This window comes from Heptranchias perlo, chromosome 17 (genome assembly GCF_035084215.1).
Source record: "Heptranchias perlo isolate sHepPer1 chromosome 17, sHepPer1.hap1, whole genome shotgun sequence".
Classification (NCBI taxonomy): Eukaryota; Metazoa; Chordata; class Chondrichthyes; order Hexanchiformes; family Hexanchidae; genus Heptranchias; species Heptranchias perlo.
Window position 1 is genome coordinate 61,284,328 of NC_090341.1, and position 21,657 is coordinate 61,305,984.

General features: G+C 50.9%; 1 protein-coding gene across 2 annotated transcripts in view; it reads right to left on the reverse strand.

Moving 5' to 3' along the window:
* The window catches only part of cacna2d2a (calcium channel, voltage-dependent, alpha 2/delta subunit 2a), a 1,119,650-nt gene that overhangs the window by 918,554 nt on the left and 179,439 nt on the right, over positions 1-21,657 (reverse strand). For both annotated transcript variants that reach the window (XM_067999049.1, XM_067999048.1), the window contains exon 3: positions 5,146-5,262. In XM_067999049.1, the coding sequence (XP_067855150.1) occupies positions 5,146-5,262 (117 nt within the window). The remainder of the gene's footprint in view (positions 1-5,145; positions 5,263-21,657) is intronic.

The window sequence follows — 21,657 nt, forward strand, 5'->3', positions numbered from 1 at the left end:
CTGAATCCTCCACCATCAACATCCTGGGGGTCACCATTGACCAGAAACTTAACTGGACCAGTCACATAAATACTGTGGCTACAAGAGCAGGTCAGAGGCTGGGTATTCTGCGACGAGTGACTCACCTCCTGACTCCCCAAAGCCTTTCCACCATCTACAAGGCACAAGTCAGGAGTGCGATGGAGTACTCTCCACTTGCCTGAATAAGTGTAGCTCCAACAACACTCAAGAAGCTCGACATCATCCAGGACAAAGCAGCCCGCTTGATTGGCACCCCATCCACCACCCTAAACATTCACTCCCTTCACCACCGGCGCACCGTGGCTGCAGTGTGTACCATCCACAGGATACACTGCAGCAACTCGCCAAGGCTTCTTCGACAGCACCTCCCAAACCCGCGACCTCTACCATCTAGAAGGACAAGGGCAGCAGGCACATGGGAACAACACCACCTGCACGTTCCCCTCCAAGTCACACACCATCCCGACTTGGAAATATATCGCCGTTCCTTCATCGTCGCTGGGTCAAAATCCTGGAACTCCCTTCCTAACAGCACTGTGGGAGAACCTTCACCACACGGACTGCAGCGGTTCAAGAAGGTGGCTCACCACCACCTTCTCAAGGGCAATTAGGGATGGGCGATAAATGGTGGCCTCGCCAGCAACACCCACATCCCATGAACGAATAAAAAAAAAACCAAAAAATGAACACCGAGGACCAGGCTGGACTGGATCTTTTCGGAAGGCCCACGACTTGGTCCACGACTCCTGCTCCTCGACTCATTTTTGCTCAGTTTTCCAGCTCCATATGTCCCTACAAAACAGCTCCTTTACTCAGTCAGAAAACACATTAAACGAGAAAGGATTAACTTAAATCCCATTGGATGCTGCACTGTAACATTGCCGTAATATGTTCAAGGGCAGAGATTGAATTTTGTGTCAATAACATGAAGAACCAATTTAGCCTGATTAAAAGCCTTCACCGTAACAAAACAACGAAATACTGAATCATATTCAGTAATTCCAGCAAAGACTGAGGGACCAGAGAGAGGCGGGGCCAGCGAGAGGTGAGGCCAGAGCAAGGCGGGGCCGGGGAGGGGCGGGGCCAGAGCAAGGCGGGGCCGGGGAGGGGCGGGGCCAGGGCAAGGCGGGGCCGGGGAGGGGCAGGGCCAGTGAGAGGCAGGACTTGATCCGCTCTGGCCCGGTTCAGTCTATGGAATGGATGGATGAATGACAGCACCAGTATCACATCCAATGATGTGCATACGGTTTCTTCAATCTGGACATCCCTTTCATCATTCATTCATACTCAGCTATAAGGAAGGTGCTGACCCACTCTGAAGTGTGATTCAAGGGCCTCTGAGTGCCCAAGTGTGCATTCTTCATGTGTGAGCCCAGACAGTGAGTGAGAGCAGGTATTACAACTGTGGAAGGGATCACAACCGAGCTCGAGCCTATCCTCACCAGACACTGATACACATGCACTTCCAGCAGTGGGTCCAGAGCAGGGTGCCCTGTGTGATTTTCTCTTCCCTAACCCAGGGGTGCTAAGACTAATTGGAGTGCTCCTCCTTACCGTGATCTAACTCTGCCTTAATAGCCACCAGGATTGACATTACATATTTGCTTTTTCAGTAGGGAAACTAGGCCCAGCCATTGCTGAGGTTGTGGGGAATCGCCGTGGCAACATCATCACTTGGGTGTGTGTGGCCCTCTGCATGTCACTACCTGGTGCTGCGTGCAACTCCTTCCTGAAGTTGGGGCTGAGTATTATATAAAATTCCGTTGAGGAACACAAAATTCTCAAACCTAAACTTTAGTTTACTCAAAACTTTAATTTACTCAAGTGAAACAGGTTCAATTTTTTAAAAATCCTCTTAAGCTCCCTTGAAGTTTGGTAAAGACTGAGTAGTTGGGGCACACAGAGATTGAGGGTACCAGGATCAATTCCTTCTCTGGGATGAGTTCGCTGATCTCAGCTGGCAAGGCAGTTGACTCTCTACAATTGGCCTCAGCATCCGTGGGTGAAACCAGCCAGGGTTGGTAGTCCCAATCAATAACCAAGTGGGTGTGCGAACATCAGGTCAGGGTGGGATCGAGATCAGGAATGGCTGTGATGTTCTTCATGGAAAAACAATCTGCTGAGACTCAGTACCAATGCTCAAAAATAACTAACAAACATTTGGGCAAGGGACCAGAGGACTGACAGCATGCCATCAGCACCCACCCCAACAAGGAGTCAAGGACCTCAGGAGAGGGGCAGGGCAGAACAGAACTTGGGCAAAACAAACACACCAATGGATCCCCACTCCACAAGGACCTCAGGAGAGGGGCAGGGCAGAACAGAACTTGGGCAAAACAAACACACCAATGGATCCCCACTCCACAAGGACCTCAGGAGAGGGGCAGGGCAGAACAGAACTTGGGCAAAACAAACACACCAATGGATCCCCACCCCAACAAGGAGTCAAGGACCTCAGGAGAGGGGGCAGGGCAAACAGAACTTGGAGGAAAACGAACACACCAATGGATCCCCACCCCAACAAGGAGTCAAGGACCTCAGGAGAGGGGCAGGGCAAACAGAACATGGAAGAAAAAAAACTTAACAATTACTTCCAAAGTAAAAACAAATGTATATTTAGCACTGCAAAATCTAACATTTTCAAAGAAAGTTGTTTCCCAAGACCATTTTTTAAAACCAATTTAAAGTACCAAAAGGTGGGAAGAAATCTTATCTAAGAGAAACGGATTCATTATGAAGGTTGACTTTGAAGGAGAAAATCCTACTCAATGGGTTTCAAATAGGCTATTGACTCAATGCAAATTTCATAAAAAATTGTTCCTTGAAATAAAAATTCTAGCTTCTTGATGACTCAGCTAGTTATGGCAGTGAGTGACTGAGCAAGGTCCCTGGTTCAGGGAGGCAGGGCACGGCAACTGGTCTCGGTACTCCTGGGTTGGGGGGGTGGAGGGGCGGAAAATTAGCCAGAGTTCCTGTTCCTGACCTCCATCCGGTGGCCCATGCTCGAAATGCATGCACAGAATTTGGGTGGGAATGGGAACATGATCAGGCTCAGCCGTGATGCGTGCACTGATGGAATAGCCTGACAAGACTCACCATTTAGGCTCACACATAAAAAAAATTCAGCAGCATAGCTTGAGCGCCAAGCGCCCAAGGAACTTTGTCCCAGTAAAGAATCAGTGTGTTCAAGGGAGGAGATGGGGAAGGGGAAATAACCAGCAGAGAATTGGAGGGAGAAAAAATAAATACGTCAAACACCTCAGCAAAAGCAGCGCGGTCAGCGCTCCCCACACAGTCAAATAACACAGCTAATAGTCGGAAAGCCATGAGAAGACCACAGGGTGTGTACTTACTGTTCCTTGGGTTATTTTTTAAACTACTTTAATAATAAACCTGCCACTTAACTTAATCGCTACCCCCTACTGTCATACTGTGGCTGCATTACATACGATCTACAGGATGCACTGCAGTAACTCACCGAGGTTACTTCAACAGTTATCTCCCTCCCTTGCGACCTCCACCATTGAGAAGAACAAGAGCAGCAATGTTGTGGGAACATCACCACCTGCACCTTCCCCTCCAAGTCACACACCATCCCGACTTGGAAATATATCGCCGTTCCTTCGTCATCACCGGGTCAAAATCCTGGAACTCCCTTCCTAACAGCACTGTGGGAGAACCGTCACCACACCTTCTGAATAAATGCTGGCCGCGCCAGCGATGCCCACATCCCAAGAATACATTTTAAAACAAAGCAGATATTGATATTTCCAATACTCTCACTGAAATCCCAGTGAGACTAACACGGAGTTACTCTCTTCATCACAAGTACGTTGAGAATACGAGAGATAGATACACAGAAAAAGAGACAAAGATGGAGTGCAATACACGAGCACGAGGGCAAGAAGGAGACACGAGCCCATAATTCCACGGGCTACAATCCCGAAGGGTCCCTGGGCAAGGCGGCCGATCTAGGATCTATTTTAATAAAAGATATTTCCTCGGGCTACTTATCTGACCAGGAGCCTGTTGGCGGGGGGCCACATTCACCCTAGTGCAGGCAGGCTTCATCGTACTGGGTTTACCAGCTGCCACTGAATGGCTGGGTCCCCTTCCACGGCCAGGATTAGGAACTCCCAGCTTAGGGAGTACACGCACTCCACTCTCCATCCCCCCTCCCCATCCCTATCCCCATCCCCCGTTCCCACCCATCATTTGCCTTGTAAGGGGCGATGGGAAGTTCTGCCCTTTACAAGTCATTGTGGAAACTCCCAGAACCAGCCCAAGGTAACTGGGTCTCCACCATTTCCGTGGGGGTCCTGCTAGAGTTTCGATGGGGGCCAATTGTGACCCTTGGGGAATTTCAGGACCACTGAAATGGTGAGCGGGAGTAACTGTCAGTAGCAGGAGGTATCATTTCATAAAACCAGATTTAAAGTCTGTGGTAGCTCCCTGAAACAGCTCACCAGCCCAGGAATCCCTTGGGTCACACGTGAGGCACAATCTCTCCCTCAGTAAGACACATCCAGATATAGACATGGTCACCAGCCATACAAAAACCCAGGGAAACACAAGCACAAGATGCAAGGTAATAAGATTACAGCCAGTTGAAAAGAGTAAAACTCAGCTAACGCTATTTGCCTCACCAGAAAAAGAGAAATCAAACAGGTCCGGGCATTTAATGCACAGCGTATAACATCACTGGTTTTATCCAATACAACATATAGCCTTCCACCATCAATACTGGTCACGTTTGCATTTGAAAAGCAAGTATTCAAGGTTATAGCCAATCCATACACATTCAGACACCAACAAAAGACAAGAATGCTTTCCACTACATTTATTCTTTAACAGTGCTACATTTAGCCAGAACGACCCGAACACTTAGCGGCTGTTGTCTGCATTTTAGCTGCATATTGAAATAAAAGGGCATAAGAAGTGATTCTTGAATCTGGAGCTCCCCGGGAGAACTGCTCAGGATATCAGAGGCCCACAGTGCACCATCACCCGACTAGACTCTCTGAGAGCATCAGATCACAAAGCCACCCATATAGTTACAATTCTCAGTTCAGCAATGAAACAAATGTCTATGAGGCTGATGGGGACAGTGTATGAAATCCTTACCTCCAGAGCCTTCACCTTCTTGGCTAAGAGCTTCTCAATATCACCAGCCACTCTTTCCACCAGCTTGTTGGCAATGTTCTCTTTGATTTCAAATAGGTGTTTATGGTCGTCATACAGCTGGTTGGGAGAAAGAATGGAAGAGACAGTGAGCTAGGGGGGCATTTTCAGAGACCAAATCACAGACATTGACACATAGCAGAAGACAATCTTAACGCAGGCAGAACAAATATAATAAATGAGAAAGAACTGAGGCATCAGACGATGGATACCAACAGCTGAGAGCATCACCATCCATTCACTGTCACGACTGGAGAGAGAGGCACTTTCAGTGAAACAATTAGGAGGATAACGGTTTGAGATTGATCAAGGGGATTAACGTTCTTCCGTTGTCAAGCGCGCTCAGCTAGAGAATCGACTGGAATACGAGGCTTGTATTAGTACAAGTACGGGCTGGTTGGAGAAGGTGATCTGATCAAGACTATGAAAGCAACTTTCAACCACACACCAACACACACCCGACTCAGTCACAGAAGAAAATGTAAGGACAAGAGAAGGCAAAGTGTTCCAATAACAGGGGCAGCAGTTATAAATGAGCAAGGAGGGAAGTCAGGTGGAACTTTTTCATCTAACGGCTGACAGAGCTGTGGAGTAAGTCACAGGGAAGCAGGCAACAGAAATGGGCCAGAGAGACAACTGGACAGCTTTCTGGAGAGAAAAGATTGAAGGATATGGTGAGGTGGACAGGTGATATTGGCCTGTGACAAAACACAGGTCTATTTGTCTTAATAGTGTTTTTTTATACCTAAGGTATCATTTGCTGGGAAGAATCACATGACCATCCCAAGATTTTTTTTAAGCAATCTATAAAATCACCAACCTTGCTGATTCAGAAAGTCAGTCCTGCTCCCCACCCCCTCTCTTTCTGCTGTTAATTATAGCCCCGCAGATTCCTCTGCCATTCTCAGATGCTGGGAGATGCACCAACAATTGCTGATGATGACAGTTGTAACTAGTTCTGTTTCTATTATACTTTACACTATAAATGAAAGCCGTTTGAAGATATCGTGCGTGGCATTGAAAAGTAAGGAATGTCTTTTTTTTTTCTTTTTTTCTTTTTTTTTCACCCACCAACCAGCACCTTTTTTTTAATTTTCTTTTTTTTTGTGTTTTTAGGCCCCCCTTTTATAAGAAGGGGGGGTGTCGGGTGTGCTTAAATACTAAAAACCAAATAAAATGAAACCAGGTATCAAATTTAAATTTTATTTTCCCCGTTCAGGATGCACTCCAGCCCCTGCGGTGCCCACCGGTCGCGGAAAGCCTCGAGCGTACCGGCAGACACCGCGTGCTCCATCTCCAGGGCCACCCGGGCGCGGAGCATCCCGCGGAAGAGAGGCAGACAGTCCGAGCGACCACCCCCACCGGCCGCACGCAACCTGGACCTGTGGATGGCCACCTTGGACAGGCCCAGGAGCAGGCCCACGAGGACGTCCACCAACCTGCCCGCCCCCCTCCTCACCGGGCGGCCAAAGATCAGGAGCGTGGGACTGAAGTGCAGCCAGAACCTGAGGAGCAGCCCCTCCAAATAATCAAACAGGGGCTGCAGTCTCCCACACCCAGTGTACAGATGGAACACGGACTCCTCCAGGCCGCAGAAATTGCAGGCGGCCTGGGAGTCCGTAAAATGGCGTAAACGCCTGTTGCACGCCACTGCTCCGTGCAACACTCTCCACCCCAGATCCCCGATGGAACACGGGAGGATCCCTGAGTAGAGAGCCCCCCACTGGGGACCCCCGTCTCCGCCGGACGGCAGGATGGTACGCCAGGGCGTGTCCGGGCGAGAGACGAGGGCGAGGAAGTGGAGAGTGTGCAGGAGCAGCCCGTACAGGAAATCCCTCCGCGCGGTGTGAAACAGCACGGAGGGAATTTCCGAGAGACGGCTCGAGTTGTGAGGCGCAGCCCCCCCGAGGGAGGTTTCGGGGCCTGGCGCCGATGAGGAATTCCGTCCGAACGGGGGTCAGATCGGACGGGATGGCTCCGCACGCTTGAGCCGCCTCCACACCCCGAGTGGAGTCAGGGCCGAGCGCCGATTTCAACGCCCGGATGGCGGCGGCCGCGTCCCCGGCACGCCACGAGGACATCCGTGCGGCGAGCGCCCACGGCTCGAGCCAACCCGACCCTCCGCTATCCAGGACGTCCCTGACTCTGGTTACCCGACCGGCCACGGCCATCTGCTCCGCCAGCCGCGAGCGGCCGAAGCCGACATCGCGGAGGAACGGATTCCCGAGCAGCGGCTCCTGCAGGACGGCCGCTACCCCCGATGGGCGAGAGCTCCGGCTGGAGGCGACCGTGTTCCAGACCCTGAGCAGATCCTGGTAAAAGACAGGCAGCTCCCGCAAAGACGTGCGGCCGCCCAGCAGCGAGACGAACAGGAGCTGCGTGTCGTAGTTCAGGCCGTGCACCTGGCGGAAAAAGTACGTCGCCAGCGCACGCCATCTAAGAGGACGCTCCGCGTACAGGTATCGCTGCAGCGACCGAAGGCGGAAAGTTGCCACCTGGGTGCGGACGCACACCAGCCCCTGACCGCCCTCCCTAAGCGGGAGACTCAGGACCGCGGCAGCGACCCAGTGTATCCCTCTGGCCCAGAAGAAGTCAACAAACTTCTTCTGAATCTTGGCGACAAACTCAGGGGGGGGGGTCAAAGTGACCAACCGGTACCACAACATGGCGGCCACCAGCTGGTTTATGACCAGCACTCGACCCCTGTAGGATAACACTCGGAGCAGTCCTGTCCAGCGCGCCAGGCGAGCGGCGACTTTGGCCTGCAGCTCTTCCCAGTTCGCCGGCCAGGCTTCCTCGGCAGGGCCGAGGTAGACTCCCAGGTACCGGAGGTGCGTGGTACTCCAGGCGAAAGGCCTGAGCTCCTCCGGCAGGGAGTCCACCCGCCACTGACCCACCAGGAGTCCGGAACATTTCTCCCAGTTGATCCTTGCGGAGGACGCGGCAGAGTAGACCTCTTGGCACTCACGCATCCTCCGCAAGTCAAGGGGATCGGTGACCACGAGGAGCACGTCGTCGGCGTAAGCCGAAAGGACGACATCCACGCCCGGCTCGCGCAGAGCCAGTCCCGACAGCCTCTTTCGCAAGAGGCGCAGGAAAGGCTCCACGCAGACGGTGTATAATTGGCCGGACATGGGGCACCCCTGACGCACTCCTCTCCCGAAGCGAAGGGGCGCCGTCAAGGATCCGTTAACCTTAATCAGACACTCCGCGGCGGCGTACAGAATTCGGATCCGGGCGACGAAATGCGACCCGAACCCGAAAGCGCGCAGAGTCCCGAATAGGTTCTCGTGATCCACCCTGTCGAACGCCTTCTCCTGATCCAAGGAAAGGAAGGCGACCGACAGACCAGCCCTCTGGGAATGGTGGATCAGGTCCCGGACCAGGTGGATGTTATCCTGGATCGTCCGGCCCGGGACCGTGTAGGACTGGTCGGGGTGGATCATGTGGGCCAGCACAGTGCCGAGGCGAGCAGACATCGCCTTGGCAAAGACCTTATAATCCGTGCTGAGGAGGGAGACCGGGCGCCAGTTTTTAAGGTTGCGGAGATCCCCCTTCTTAGGCAGCAGGACCACGACCGCCCTGCGCCACGAAAGGGGCATCTCCCCCGTCGCCAGACATTCCCCCAGGACCCGCGCGTAGTCGCCCCCCAGGACGTCCCAGAAGGCCCTGAGGAACTCCACGGTCAGCCCGTCCAGCCCCGGGGATTTGCCCCTAGAGAGCTGGTGGAGGGCGCCCGTCAGCTCCGCCAAACTGAGCGGAGCGTCCATACTGTCGGCGTCCTCCGGGCCGACCTTCGGCAGGTCCTCCCACAAAACTCTGCGTGCCTCCTCGCTGGACGGATCCGGAGAGAACAGAGCCTCGTAGTAAGATCGAGCCCGGGCCCTGACTCCCTCCGGGTCCGAGACGAGGGACCCGTCGTCGGCCAGCAGCGTAAGGAGCTGCTTACGAGCCCCCCGCCGCTTTTCCAGCGAGTAGAAGAAGGGAGAGCCGCGGTCCAGGTCCCGAAGGAGCTGGAGCCGCGACCTCACGTACGCTCCTCGGGACCCGACCAGTTGCAGGTCCCTCAGAGCGTCCTTCCTCTCCTCGTACACCTGCCGCAGGGCCGGATCCTCGGCGGCCTGACCGAGACGGGACTCCAGGCCAAGTACCTCCTGCTCCAACCGCCTGACCTCGGACTCCCGCCTCTTAGTCGACCCCCTCGCGTACTCTTGACAGAAGAGGCGGACGTGAGCCTTGCCCACGTCCCACCATAGCCTCAAGGAGGAGAAGCCTCCCCGCTTCCCTCTCCAGTCGCTCCAGAACAGACGGAACGAGTCCCGGAACCGCGCGTCCTCCAGCAGCCGGTTGTTAAAGTGCCAGTACGCGGACCCCGACCGGGCGCGGAGCAGAGCGAGCTCCATCCACACCAGGTGGTGGTCCGAGCACGACACCGGCCGGATGGAGGCCGACGGGACGCAGGAGGCGTACGCCCGCGAAACGTACAGGCGGTCGATTCTGGTGCTCCCCCCTCCGGCCCTCACAAAGGTGAACTGGCTGGAGTCGGGATGGAGATTCCGCCAGACGTCCACCAAGCCGAAGGACCCGACCAGGTCCCTCAACTTCCCCGTCGCCGACCAGCGATCCGCGGGACCGGAGCGGTCCCTCGCCTCGAGGGTGCGGTTAAAATCCCCCCCGAGGATAATGCACTCGCCGGCGTCGACGGAGTTCAGGTAAGTGGACAAATGAATGTCTTTTAAATACAATATACAACTGGTGCATCTAAAGATCATTTAATAACGATGACAGAGCACTGCACGTACGTATATGTATAAAGGGGGAGGCATTGGGGGTATTTCAAATAGAGGCTACATGACAGATTGAAAAGTTCGAGTACTGAAAGGAATAATCTGCAATTGGCCAAATGTATTTTTCTCTCCCTTGACCTTTTTGTATAATTCTGGATGCGTTTGTGTGTATAGGTGTGTAATTGTGTATTGGTGTGTGAGTATATAATTGTGTAGAGGTGCATAATTGTGTATAGGTGTGCAGGTGTGTAAAGGTGTGTAATTGTGCATAGGTTTCAGTTGTGTAATTATATATAGGGTGTGCAGATGTGTAATTGAGTAAATGGTGTGCATGTATAATTGTGCATGGAGTGTCCGCTCATAGAATTTTTTATTGTGTGTGTGTGCACATAATTGTGCATAGGGTGTGCATGTGTAGTTTTGTATAGGTATGTATGCAGGTATAATTGTGTATAGGGTATGAAATTGTGCATAAGCTTGAGTTGGTATGTAATTGTGCATAGTATGCGTGTTTGTGTCAGTGTATAAATATGTATAGGGGACGTGGATATATAAATGTGTACAGGGCTTATGGGTGTGTGGGTTTATTATTATGAATGGGGTGCGTTAGTGTACAACTCTTACAGGATGTATGTGGGTGTAGAGTTTATAGGGGGCTATAACCATTTATAGGGGTGGTGAAAGGGTGTGTGTGGGTATAGGGTTTTATATAGGTGTGTGTGTGTAGAGTTTGTGTAAGGGTGTGTGTGTGTGTTTGTGCATATACGGTTTGTGTAAGGATGTGTGAGTATAGGATTTGTATAGGTGTGCTGGTATTAAACAGTGTATCGGGTATGTGTTGGTATGTAAAAGTGCACAGCATTTGTGCGAGTGTGGGTGCGTGTGTGTAGGATATGTCTGCGTGTGTGTAGGATATGTCTGCGTGTGTGTAGGATATGTCTGCGTGTCTGTAGGATATGTCTGCGTGTCTGTAGGATATGTCTGCGTGTGTGTAGGATATGTCTGCGTGTGTGTAGGATTTGTGCAGGAGTGTTAGTGTGTATAAAGCGTGCGTCAGGATGTAATTCTTTATAGGATTTGAGTACGGGCGGGTGTACTGAGTTTGTGTAGGGGTGTATAATGTAGGGTTTGTATAGGGTTGTGTGTATAAGGTTTGTGTCGGGCTGTGTATACAGGAGTGTGTGTAAGAGTGTAGGCACGGTGTATAGGGTTTGTATTGGGGTGATTGGTAACATATGTTAAGGGTATGGTAGTGTAGTAGTTATGTTACTGAACTAATAATCCAGTAGAATGTGAGTTCAAATCCCACCATGGCGGTTTGAAAATTTGAATTCACTTAAAAAAAATCTAGAAGTAAAGAGCTGGTCTCAGTAAAAGTGTCCATGAAGCTGTCGGATTGTCGTAAAAACCCATCTGATTCACTGATGTCCTCTAGGACAGGAAACCTGCCGTCCTTACCCGGTCTGGCCTATATGTGACTCCAGTCCCACACCAATGTGGTTAACTCTAAAGTGGCCTAGCAAGCCACTCAGTTGTATCAAACCATGACAAAGAATTCAGTGGTTCAGGAAGGTCTACTATCACCTTCTCAGGGTAACCAGCAATGGGCCATAATGCTAGGACCTATTCAGCATTGACAACATCCCAAAAATTAATAAAAAAAGATTTTATAGTAGGAGGTATAATTCAGTTTTTCCCTCAGTTAAACTAATGGGGCGGCAAGCTCTAATCCTCAGGGCCAAGAGGTGTTCCCAACGCATCAATCACGCCTCAATGTCATTACTTTTTAAAGTTCTGAAATGCAAGTGGTATAAATACAGGAGAGTGGCATAATGTGTATGCTATGGCTCAGTTGGTAGCACTTTCACTTCTGAGTTAGGAAGGTCGTGGGTTCATGTCCCACTCCAAAAACATGAGCCCATAATCTAGGACTGATACTCCAGTGCCGTACTGAGGGAGTGCTGCACTGTCGGAGGTGCTGTCTTTCAGATAAGACATTAAACTGAGGCTCCGTCTGCCGTCTCAGGTAGATATAAAAGATCCCATGGCACTATTCAAAGAAGAGCAGGGGAGTTCTCCCCAGTGTCCTGGCCAATATTTATCCCTCAACCAACATCACTAAAACAGATTATCTGGTCATTATCACATTACTGTTTGTGGGATCTTACTGTGTGACATTTCCCAACATTAGAACAGTGACTACACTTCAAAAGTACTTCATTGGCTGTAAAGTGCTTTGGGACGTCCTGAGGTGTAATACAAGCACTTTCTTTCTTCTTACATAACGATGCAGTATTACACTTTCTAATGTTCCAAAGGGCTCGCTGTCTCTGTCTGTCTGATCCTTGTTTTTTTATCTCTCTCTCATTCTGAGTTTTTTTTTTAATCGCTGTTTTCACCCTGGTCATTTGCCACTGTTGCTGTGTAAGGAGAGCCATTCTCTGCGTGCCACTCAACCCTTTCAGTTTTTAAGTCAGTTGCCGGCCATGCTGTGTCCACCCAGCTGCTTAGCAGAATGTAAAGGTGGAGACTGGCACCTCTGCGCTGACTGAAAGCAGCTCCCTTACCATGATACGCTCATTTACATTATGGCCAGTCACAGAAAAGCAGACTGACATCTCTCTGTTCTGTTCTCCCTTGCTGCACTCCCTGAAACACTGCAACTTCAAAATCATTCGCAATTCTACTGCACAAAAATCAAATTTAAGCATGTCTGCAGCATCAGAGTCACAGGACATTATGGTCCTGCTTGTAAACCTGGGAAATCTGGTCGCTTCCACTCGTCGCTCCAAACAAAGCGAAGCAACCAACAACAGACTCTCCCGATGCTCAGGTACGCTGAGGCAGCTATGAGTGGGCACCAGACAGGAATTTCAAGCATTGTCGGCTCTGCGGATTTGGGTTTTGAAGTGAGGACAGTAATGGGAGCCATCAGCCTTGAGCTTGGCAGCAGATGATCAGGCACACACTGCTGATGCTCCTGTCATTACAATACGCACTCCTGGGCTGTCTGCTGCAGCTCAAAGGCCCATCGCACTTCACTCTTAAGGCACTAAGAGAAGCTCCTGAGGGAATCCACACAGACAAGGGGCACGGTCTGTGTACAATCTGATAAATGACACGCAGACAAGGGGCACGGTCTGCGTACAATCCGATATCTGACACACAGACAAGGGGCACAGTCTGTGTACAATCTGATAAATGACACGCAGACAAGGGGCACGGTCTGCGTACAATCTGATAAATGACACGCAGACAAGGGGCACGGTCTGCGTACAATCCGATATCTGACACGCAGACAAGGGGCACGGTCTGCGTACAATCTGATAAATGACACGCAGACAAGGGGCACAGTCTGTGTACAATCTGATAAATGACACGCAGACAAGGGGCACGGTCTGCGTACAATCCGATATCTGACACGCAGACAAGGGGCACGGTCTGCGTACAATCCGATATCTGACACACAGACAAGGGGCACAGTCTGTGTACAATCTGATAAATTGCACGCAGACAAGGGGCACGGTCTGTGTACAATCTGATAACTGACACGCAGACAAGGGGCACGGTCTGTGCACAATCTGATAAATGACACGCAGACAAGGGGCACGGTCTGCGTACAATCTGATAACTGACACGCAGACAAGGGGCACAGCCTGTGTACAATCTGATAAATGACACGCAGACAAGGGGCACGGTCTGTGTACAATCTGATAACTGACACGCAGACAAGGGGCACGGTCTGCGTACAATCCGATATCTGACACGCAGACAAGGGGCACGGTCTGCGTACAATCCGATATCTGACACACAGACAAGGGGCACAGCCTGTGTACAATCCGATAACTGACACGCAGTCAAGGGGCACGGTCTGCGTACAATCTGATAACTGACACGCAGACAAGGGGCACGGTCTGCGCACAATCTGATAAATGACACGCAGACAAGGGGCACGGTCTGTGTACAATCTGATAAATGACACGCAGACAAGGGGCACGGTCTGCGTACAATCCGATATCTGACACGCAGACAAGGGGCACGGTCTGCGTACAATCCGATATCTGACACACAGACAAGGGGCACAGCCTGTGTACAATCCGATAACTGACACGCAGTCAAGGGGCACGGTCTGCGTACAATCTGATAACTGACACGCAGACAAGGGGCACGGTCTGCGCACAATCTGATAAATGACACTCAGACAAGGGGCACGGTCTGTGTACAATCTGATAACTGACACGCATTCAAGGGGCACGGTCTGTGTACAATCCGATATCTGACACGCAGACAAGGGGCACGGTCTGTGTACAATCCGATAACTGACACGCAGTCAAGGGGCACGGTCTGCGTACAATCCGATAACTGACACGCAGACAAGGGGCACGGTCTGTGTACAATCCGATAACTGACACGCAGACAAGGGGCACAGCCTGCGTACAATCTGATAACTGACACGCAGACAAGGGGCACGGTCTGCGTACAATCCGATAACTGACACGCAGACAAGGGGCACGGTCTGCGTACAATCCGATAACTGACACGCAGACAAGGGGCACAGCCTGCGTACAATCCGATAACTGACACGCAGACAAGGGGCACGGTCTGTGTACAATCCGATAACTGACACGCATTCAAGGGGCACGGTCTGCGTACAATCTGATAACTGACACGCAGACAAGGGGCACGGTCTGCGTACAATCTGATAACTGACACGCAGACAAGGGGCACGGTCTGCGTACAATCCGATAACTGACACGCAGACAAGGGGCACGGTCTGCGTACAATCCGATAACTGACACGCAGACAAGGGGCACAGCCTGCGTACAATCCGATAACTGACACGCAGACAAGGGGCACGGTCTGTGTACAATCCGATAACTGACACGCAGACAAGGGGCACGGTCTGCGTACAATCTGATAACTGACACGCAAACAAGGGGCACGGTCTGCGTACAATCTGATAACTGACACGCAGACAAGGGGCACGGTCTGTGTACAATCCGATAACTGACACGCAGACAAGGGGCACGGTCTGCGTACAATCTGATAACTGACACGCAGACAAGGGGCACGGTCTGCGTACAATCCGATAACTGACACGCAGACAAGGGGCACGGTCTGTGTACAATCCGATAACTGACACGCAGACAAGGGGCACGGTCTGCGTACAATCTGATAACTGACACGCAGACAAGGGGCACGGTCTGTGTACAATCTGATAACTGACACGCAGACAAGGGGCACGGTCTGTGTACAATCTGATAACTGACACGCAGACAAGGGGCACGGTCTGTGTACAATCTGATAACTGACACGCAGACAAGGGGCACAGCCTGCGTACAATCAGTTAAAAGCAAAATACTGTGGATGCTGGGAATCTGAAATAAAAACAGAAAATGCTGGAAAAGCTCAGCATGTGAGGAAGTATCTGTGGAGAAAGAAACAGAGCTCACGTTTCAGTTCTGACGAAAGGTCTTCGACCTGAAACGTTAACTGTTTCTTTCTCCACAGATGCTGCCTCACTTGCTGAGCTTCTCCAGCACTTTCTGTGTATAATCAGATTGACATATGGGCTGTATTCTGCATCAGCCAGTTTGCTTTTCAAAATAAGATACCTCCATATCACTGCTAATTAAGCAGCGATGGAATAGCACTGCCCCCCTCTCTCAGCCAGAGAGTGACCCCTGCTTAAGGTCAATGTGTGTGAATGCTGGTTGAGTCCACGATTGTTCAAATATGATGCCTCCACAGTCGAACAGCCTGCCAAAGTATTCATTCTCACACGAAGATTGTCCAATTTGTGGGGGGAGGCACAGGCAGGTCCCCCAGCACCTGTGAGACTCTACCCCAGCAAGGTGTCAATCCCTTCAGAAAGAGAGAAAGAGAGGAAGAGAGAGAGAGAGAGAGACTCGGAGAAAGGTAGAGGTAGATAGAAAGGGAAATGAGAGAAAGCTACAGGAAGAGAGAGATATAGGAAGTAAGAGAAAAATAGAGAGACAGAAAGGAAGGAGAGAGACAGACAGACAGACAGAGAGAGAGAGAGAGAGAGAGAGAGATGGGGAGACATTTAATTACTGGCATCTTTTCTATGCAGTGCTGTATTCCTGCAGTCAGATAACTGTGCGCTTGATTTTTAAATGAAGATTCCCTTTTATTGATTTTGAAAAATAGCAATAGAGAAATGTTTGATATGCCATGGCCAGCAGTGTGAAGTGATAAGTATGCAAAGGATGGATTAATGATGCCTCCAAATCCAGTTAAAAGGAATCAGGTTGCAGCTGAATCCGCAGAAACACGTCATTAGTTTGCCAAAAAATATTCAGGCTTGTTTTAAGATTTCTATCAACTGCAGATAAAAATAGTTTGTAAACATTTGTCCTGCAGTCCGCTGGATCATTTATTCAGCAACAAAATCTCAACCGCAAGGAAACACTGAATAAAATCGTGGGCTTGGCACAAAACTGGTCAGACTTCAAACTGTGCAGCTGTCTCTGGCGAGATTCACTGGAGGAGGGAGTACATTCAGTGAGATGAGCAACCCAGGCTGGAACATTGCTGTGTGTTAGACCCGTATGTGGAATTCTACACGGTGAGAGAGACTGGATTTATTCCATTGGAATTTTATACAATGGTTGGGGGTTTGTGGAGTGGAGTGGGGTGGGGAGGTTGAATAAAAAGGAGCAGGAATTGTGAGAAATACCCTGCAGGCCTGTCAGTATCTGGCAAAAGCAAACTCAGTTCAGAGTTCCCTTTACCTTCCGAATGCTGATGGAGTTACTCTGTGCTTCATAGAATCATTCAGCAGAGAAGGAGGCCATTCAGCCCATCATGCCTGTGCCGGCTCTTTGAAAGAATTATCCAATTAGTCCCATTCCCCTGCTCTTTCCCCAAAGCCCTGTAAATTTTTCCTTTTCAAGTATTTATCCAATTCCCTTTTGAAAGTTATTATTGAATCTGCTTCCACCGTCCTTTCAGGCAGTGAATTTCAGATCATAACAACTCGCTGTGTAAAAGAATTTCTCCTCATCTCACCTCTGGTTCTTTTGCCACTTCTCTGCTACTTGTACCATTTTCTGCTTTTAACTCCAGCATTTGCAAGTTTCTCTTTCCTACTTCAAGCTGAAGTTCCAGTGTGAGAGGAAAATCATTTACTGCATATAACCTTCCCAATTCTGAACCGTACAATTATTTACATAAATGACACTTTGCATTACGCTTTTATTGCTCACAACTTGATCTCGAGCACGAATACCAACTAAACAAGCTACCAAGCTTATTTTTGATAAATAGACAAACTTTCAATTGTGAAGTGTCACCAAAATCATCTGCTGCTAAATATACCCAGACAGGAACAAAATCCGCTATTAAAAACGTATTTAATCAAAAAAAGATTAAACCAAGCAGGGGAAGTATTTTTGTTTAGCGGCCAAATTCTACATTTTCAATTGAAGGATGTTGCTGTTGCACAAGCCCTTATACTTACTTGTATATTTGACACATCTGTGTCCTGTAATCGTCCAGGCTCCTGGAAATTAGCTGAGGCCCAGACTCCTGGTACGTCAGATAGGGCCCAGACTCTTGGTACGTCAGATAGGGCCCAGACTCTTGGTACGTCAGAGAGGGCCCAGACTCTTGGTACGTCAGATAGTGCCCAGACTCTTGGTACGTCAGATAGGGCCCAGACTCTTGGTACGTCAGATAGGGCCCAGACTCTTGGTACGTCAGATAGGGCCCAGACTCTTGGTACGTCAGATAGGGCCCAGACTCCTGGTACGTCAGAGAGGGCCCAGACTCCTGGTACGTCAGATAGGGCCCAGACTCTTGGTACGTCAGAGAGGGCCCAGACTCTTGGTACATCAATAGGGCCCAGACTCTTGGTACATCAATAGGGCCCAGACTCTTGGTACATCAATAGGGCCCAGACTCTTGGTACGTCAGATAGTGCCCAGACTCCTGGTACGTCAGAGAGGGCCCAGACTCCTGGTACGTCAGAGAGGGCCCAGACTCCTGGTACGTCAGAGAGGGCCCAGACTCCTGGTACGTCAGATAGGGCCCAAACTCCTGGTACGTCAGAGAGGGCCCAGACTCCTGGTACGTCAGAGAGGGCCCAGACTCCTGGTACGTCAGAGAGGGCCCAGACTCCTGGTACGTCAGAGAGGGCCCAGACTCCTGGTACGTCAGAGAGGGCCCAGACTCTTGGTACGTCAGAGAGGGCCCAGACTCTTGGTACGTCAGAGAGGGCCCAGACTCTTGGTACGTCAGAGAGGGCCCAGACTCTTGGTACGTCAGAGAGGACCCAGACTCGTGGTACGTCAGATAGGGCCCAGACTCCTGTTACGTCAGAGAGGGCCCAGACTCCTGGTACGTCAGAGAGGGCCCAGACTCTTGGTACGTCAGAGAGGGCCCAGACTCCTGTTACGTCAGAGAGGGCCCAGACTCCTGGTACGTCAGAGAGGGCCCAGACTCCTGTTACGTCAGAGAGGGCCCAGACTCCTGGTACGTCAGAAAGGGCCCAGACTCCTGGTACGTCAGATAGGGCCCAGACTCCTGTTACGTCAGAGAGGGCCCAGACTCCTGGTACGTCAGAGAGGGCCCAGAATCCTGGTATGTCAGATAGGGCCCAGACTCTTGGTACGTCAGAGAGGGCCAAGACTCTTGGTACGTCAGAGAGGGCCCAGAATCCTGGTACGTCAGAGAGGGCCCAGACTCTTGGTACGTCAGATAGGGCCCAGACTCTTGGTACGTCAGATAGGGCCCAGACTCTTGGTACGTCAGAGAGGGCCCAGACTCTTGGTACGTCAGAGAGGGCCCAGACTCCTGGATCATCAGATAGGGCCCAGACTCTTGGTACGTCAGAGAGGGCCCAGACTCTTGGCACGTCAGAGAGGGCCCAGAATCCTGGTACGTCAGATAGGGCCCAGACTCTTGGTACGTCAGAGAGGGCCCAGACTCTTGGTACGTCAGAGAGGGCCCAGCATCCTGGTACGTCAGAGAGGGCCCAGACTCTTGGTACGTCAGAGAGGGCCCAGACTCTTGGTACGTCAGAGAGGGCCCAGACTCGTGGTACGTCAGATAGGGCCCAGACTCCTGGTACGTCAGAGAGGGCCCAGACTCCTGGTACGTCAGAGAGGGCCCAGACTCCTGGTACGTCAGAGAGGGCCCAGACTCCTGGTACGTCAGAGAGGGCCCAGACTCCTGGTACGTCAGAGAGGGCCCAGACTCTCGGTATGTCAGAGAGGGCCCAGACTCCTGGTACGTCAGAGAAGGCCCAGGCTCCTGGTACATTAGATAGTGCCCAGTCTCCTGGTACATTAGATAGTGCCCAGGCTCCTGGTACATTAGATAGTGCCCAGGCTCCTGGTACATTAGATAGTGCCCAGGCTCCTGGTACATTAGATAGTGCCCAGGCTCCTGGTACATTAGATAGTGCCCAGGCTCCTGGTACATTAGATAGTGCCCAGGCTCCTGGTACATTAGATAATGCCCAGGCTCCTGGTACATTAGATAGTGCCCAGGCTCCTGGTACATTAGATAGTGCCCAGGCTCCTGGTACATTACATAGTGCCCAGGCTTCTGGTACATCAGATAGTGTCCAGACTCCTGACACATCAGATAGTGTCCAGGCTCCTGGTACATTAGATAGTGCCCAGACTCCTGACACATCAGATAGTGTCCAGGCTCCTGGTACATTAGATAGTGCCCAGGCTCCTGGTACATTAGATAGTGCCCAGGCTCCTGGTACATCAGATAGTGCCCAGACTCCTGACACATCAGATAGTGTCCAGGCTCCTGGTACATTAGATAATGCCCAGGCTTCTGGTACATCAGATAGTGTCCAGACTCCTGACACATCAGATAGTGTCCAGGCTCCTGGTACATTAGATAATGCCCAGGCTCCTGGTACATTAGATAGTGCCCAGACTCCTGGTACATTAGATAGTGCCCAGACTCCTGGTACATTAGATAGTGCCCAGGCTCCTGGTACATTAGATAATGCCCAGGCTCCTGGTACATTAGATAGTGCCCAGGCTCCTGGTACATTAGATAGTGCCCAGACTCCTGGTACATTAGATAATGCCCAGGCTCCTGGTACATTAGATAGTGCCCAGACTCCTGGTACATTAGATAGTGCCCAGACTCCTGGTACATTAGATAATGCCCAGGCTCCTGGTACATTAGATAGTGCCCAGACTCCTGGTAAATTAGATAGTGCCCAGGCTCCTGGTACATTAGATAATGCCCAGGCTTCTGGTACATCAGATAGTGTCCAGGCTCCTGGTACATTAGATAATGCCCAGGCTCCTGGTACATTAGATAGTGTCCAGATTCCTGACACATCAGATAGTGTCCAGGCTCCTGGTACATTAGATAGTGCCCAGACTCCTGACACATCAGATAGTGTCCAGGCTCCTGGTACATTAGATAGTGCCCAGGCTTCTGGTACATCAGATAGTGTCCAGACTCCTGACACATCAGATAGTGTCCAGGCTCCTGGTACATTAGATAGTGCCCAGGCTTCTGGTACATCAGATAGTGTCCAGACTCCTGACACATCAGATAGTGTCCAGGCTCCTGGTACATTAGATAATGCCCAGGCTCCTGGTACATCAGAAAGTGCCCAGACTCCTGGTACATTAGATAGTGCCCAGACTCCTGGTACATTAGATAGTGCCCAGGCTCCTGGTACAACAGATAGTGCCCAGGCTCCTGGTACATTAGATAGTGCCCAGGCTTCTGGTACATCAGATAGTGCCCAGGCTCCTGGTACATTAGATAGTGCCCAGGCTCCTGGTACATTAGATAGTGCCCAGGCTCCTGGTACATTAGATAGTGCCCAGGCTCCTGGTACATTAGATAGTGCCCAGGCTTCTGGTACATTAGATAGTGCCCAGGCTCCTGGTACATCAGATAGTGCCCAGGCTCCTGGTACATTAGATAGTGCCCAGGCTCCTGGTACATCAGATAGTGCCCAGGCTCCTGGTACATTAGATAGTGCCCAGGCTCCTGGTACATTAGATAGTGCCCAGGCTTCTGGTACATTAGATAGTGCCCAGGCTCCTGGTACATCAGATAGTGCCCAGGCTCCTGGTACATTAGATAGTGCCCAGGCTCATGGTACATCAGATAGTGCCCAGGCTCCTGGTACATCAGATAGTGCCCAGGCTCCTGGTACATTAGATAGTGCCCAGGCTCCTGGTACATCAGATAGTGCCCAGGCTCCTGGTACATTAGATAGTGCCCAGGCTCCTGGTACATCAGATAGTGCCCAGGCTCCTGGTACATCAGATAGTGCCCAGGCTCCTGGTACATCAGATAGTGCCCAGGCTCCTGGTACATTAGATAGTGCCCAGGCTCCTGGTACATTAGATAGTGCCCAGGCTTCTGGTACATCAGATAGTGCCCAGGCTCCTGGTACATTAGATAGTGCCCAGGCTTCTGGTACATCAGATAGTGCCCAGACTCCTGGTACATCAGATAGTGCCCAGGCTCCTGGTACATTAGATAGTGCCCAGGCTCCTGGTACATTAGATAGTGCCCAGGCTTCTGGTACATTAGATAGTGCCCAGGCTCCTGGTACATTAGATAGTGCCCAGGCTCCTGGTACATCAGATAGTGCCCAGGCTCCTGGTACATTAGATAGTGCCCAGGCTCCTGGTACATTAGATAG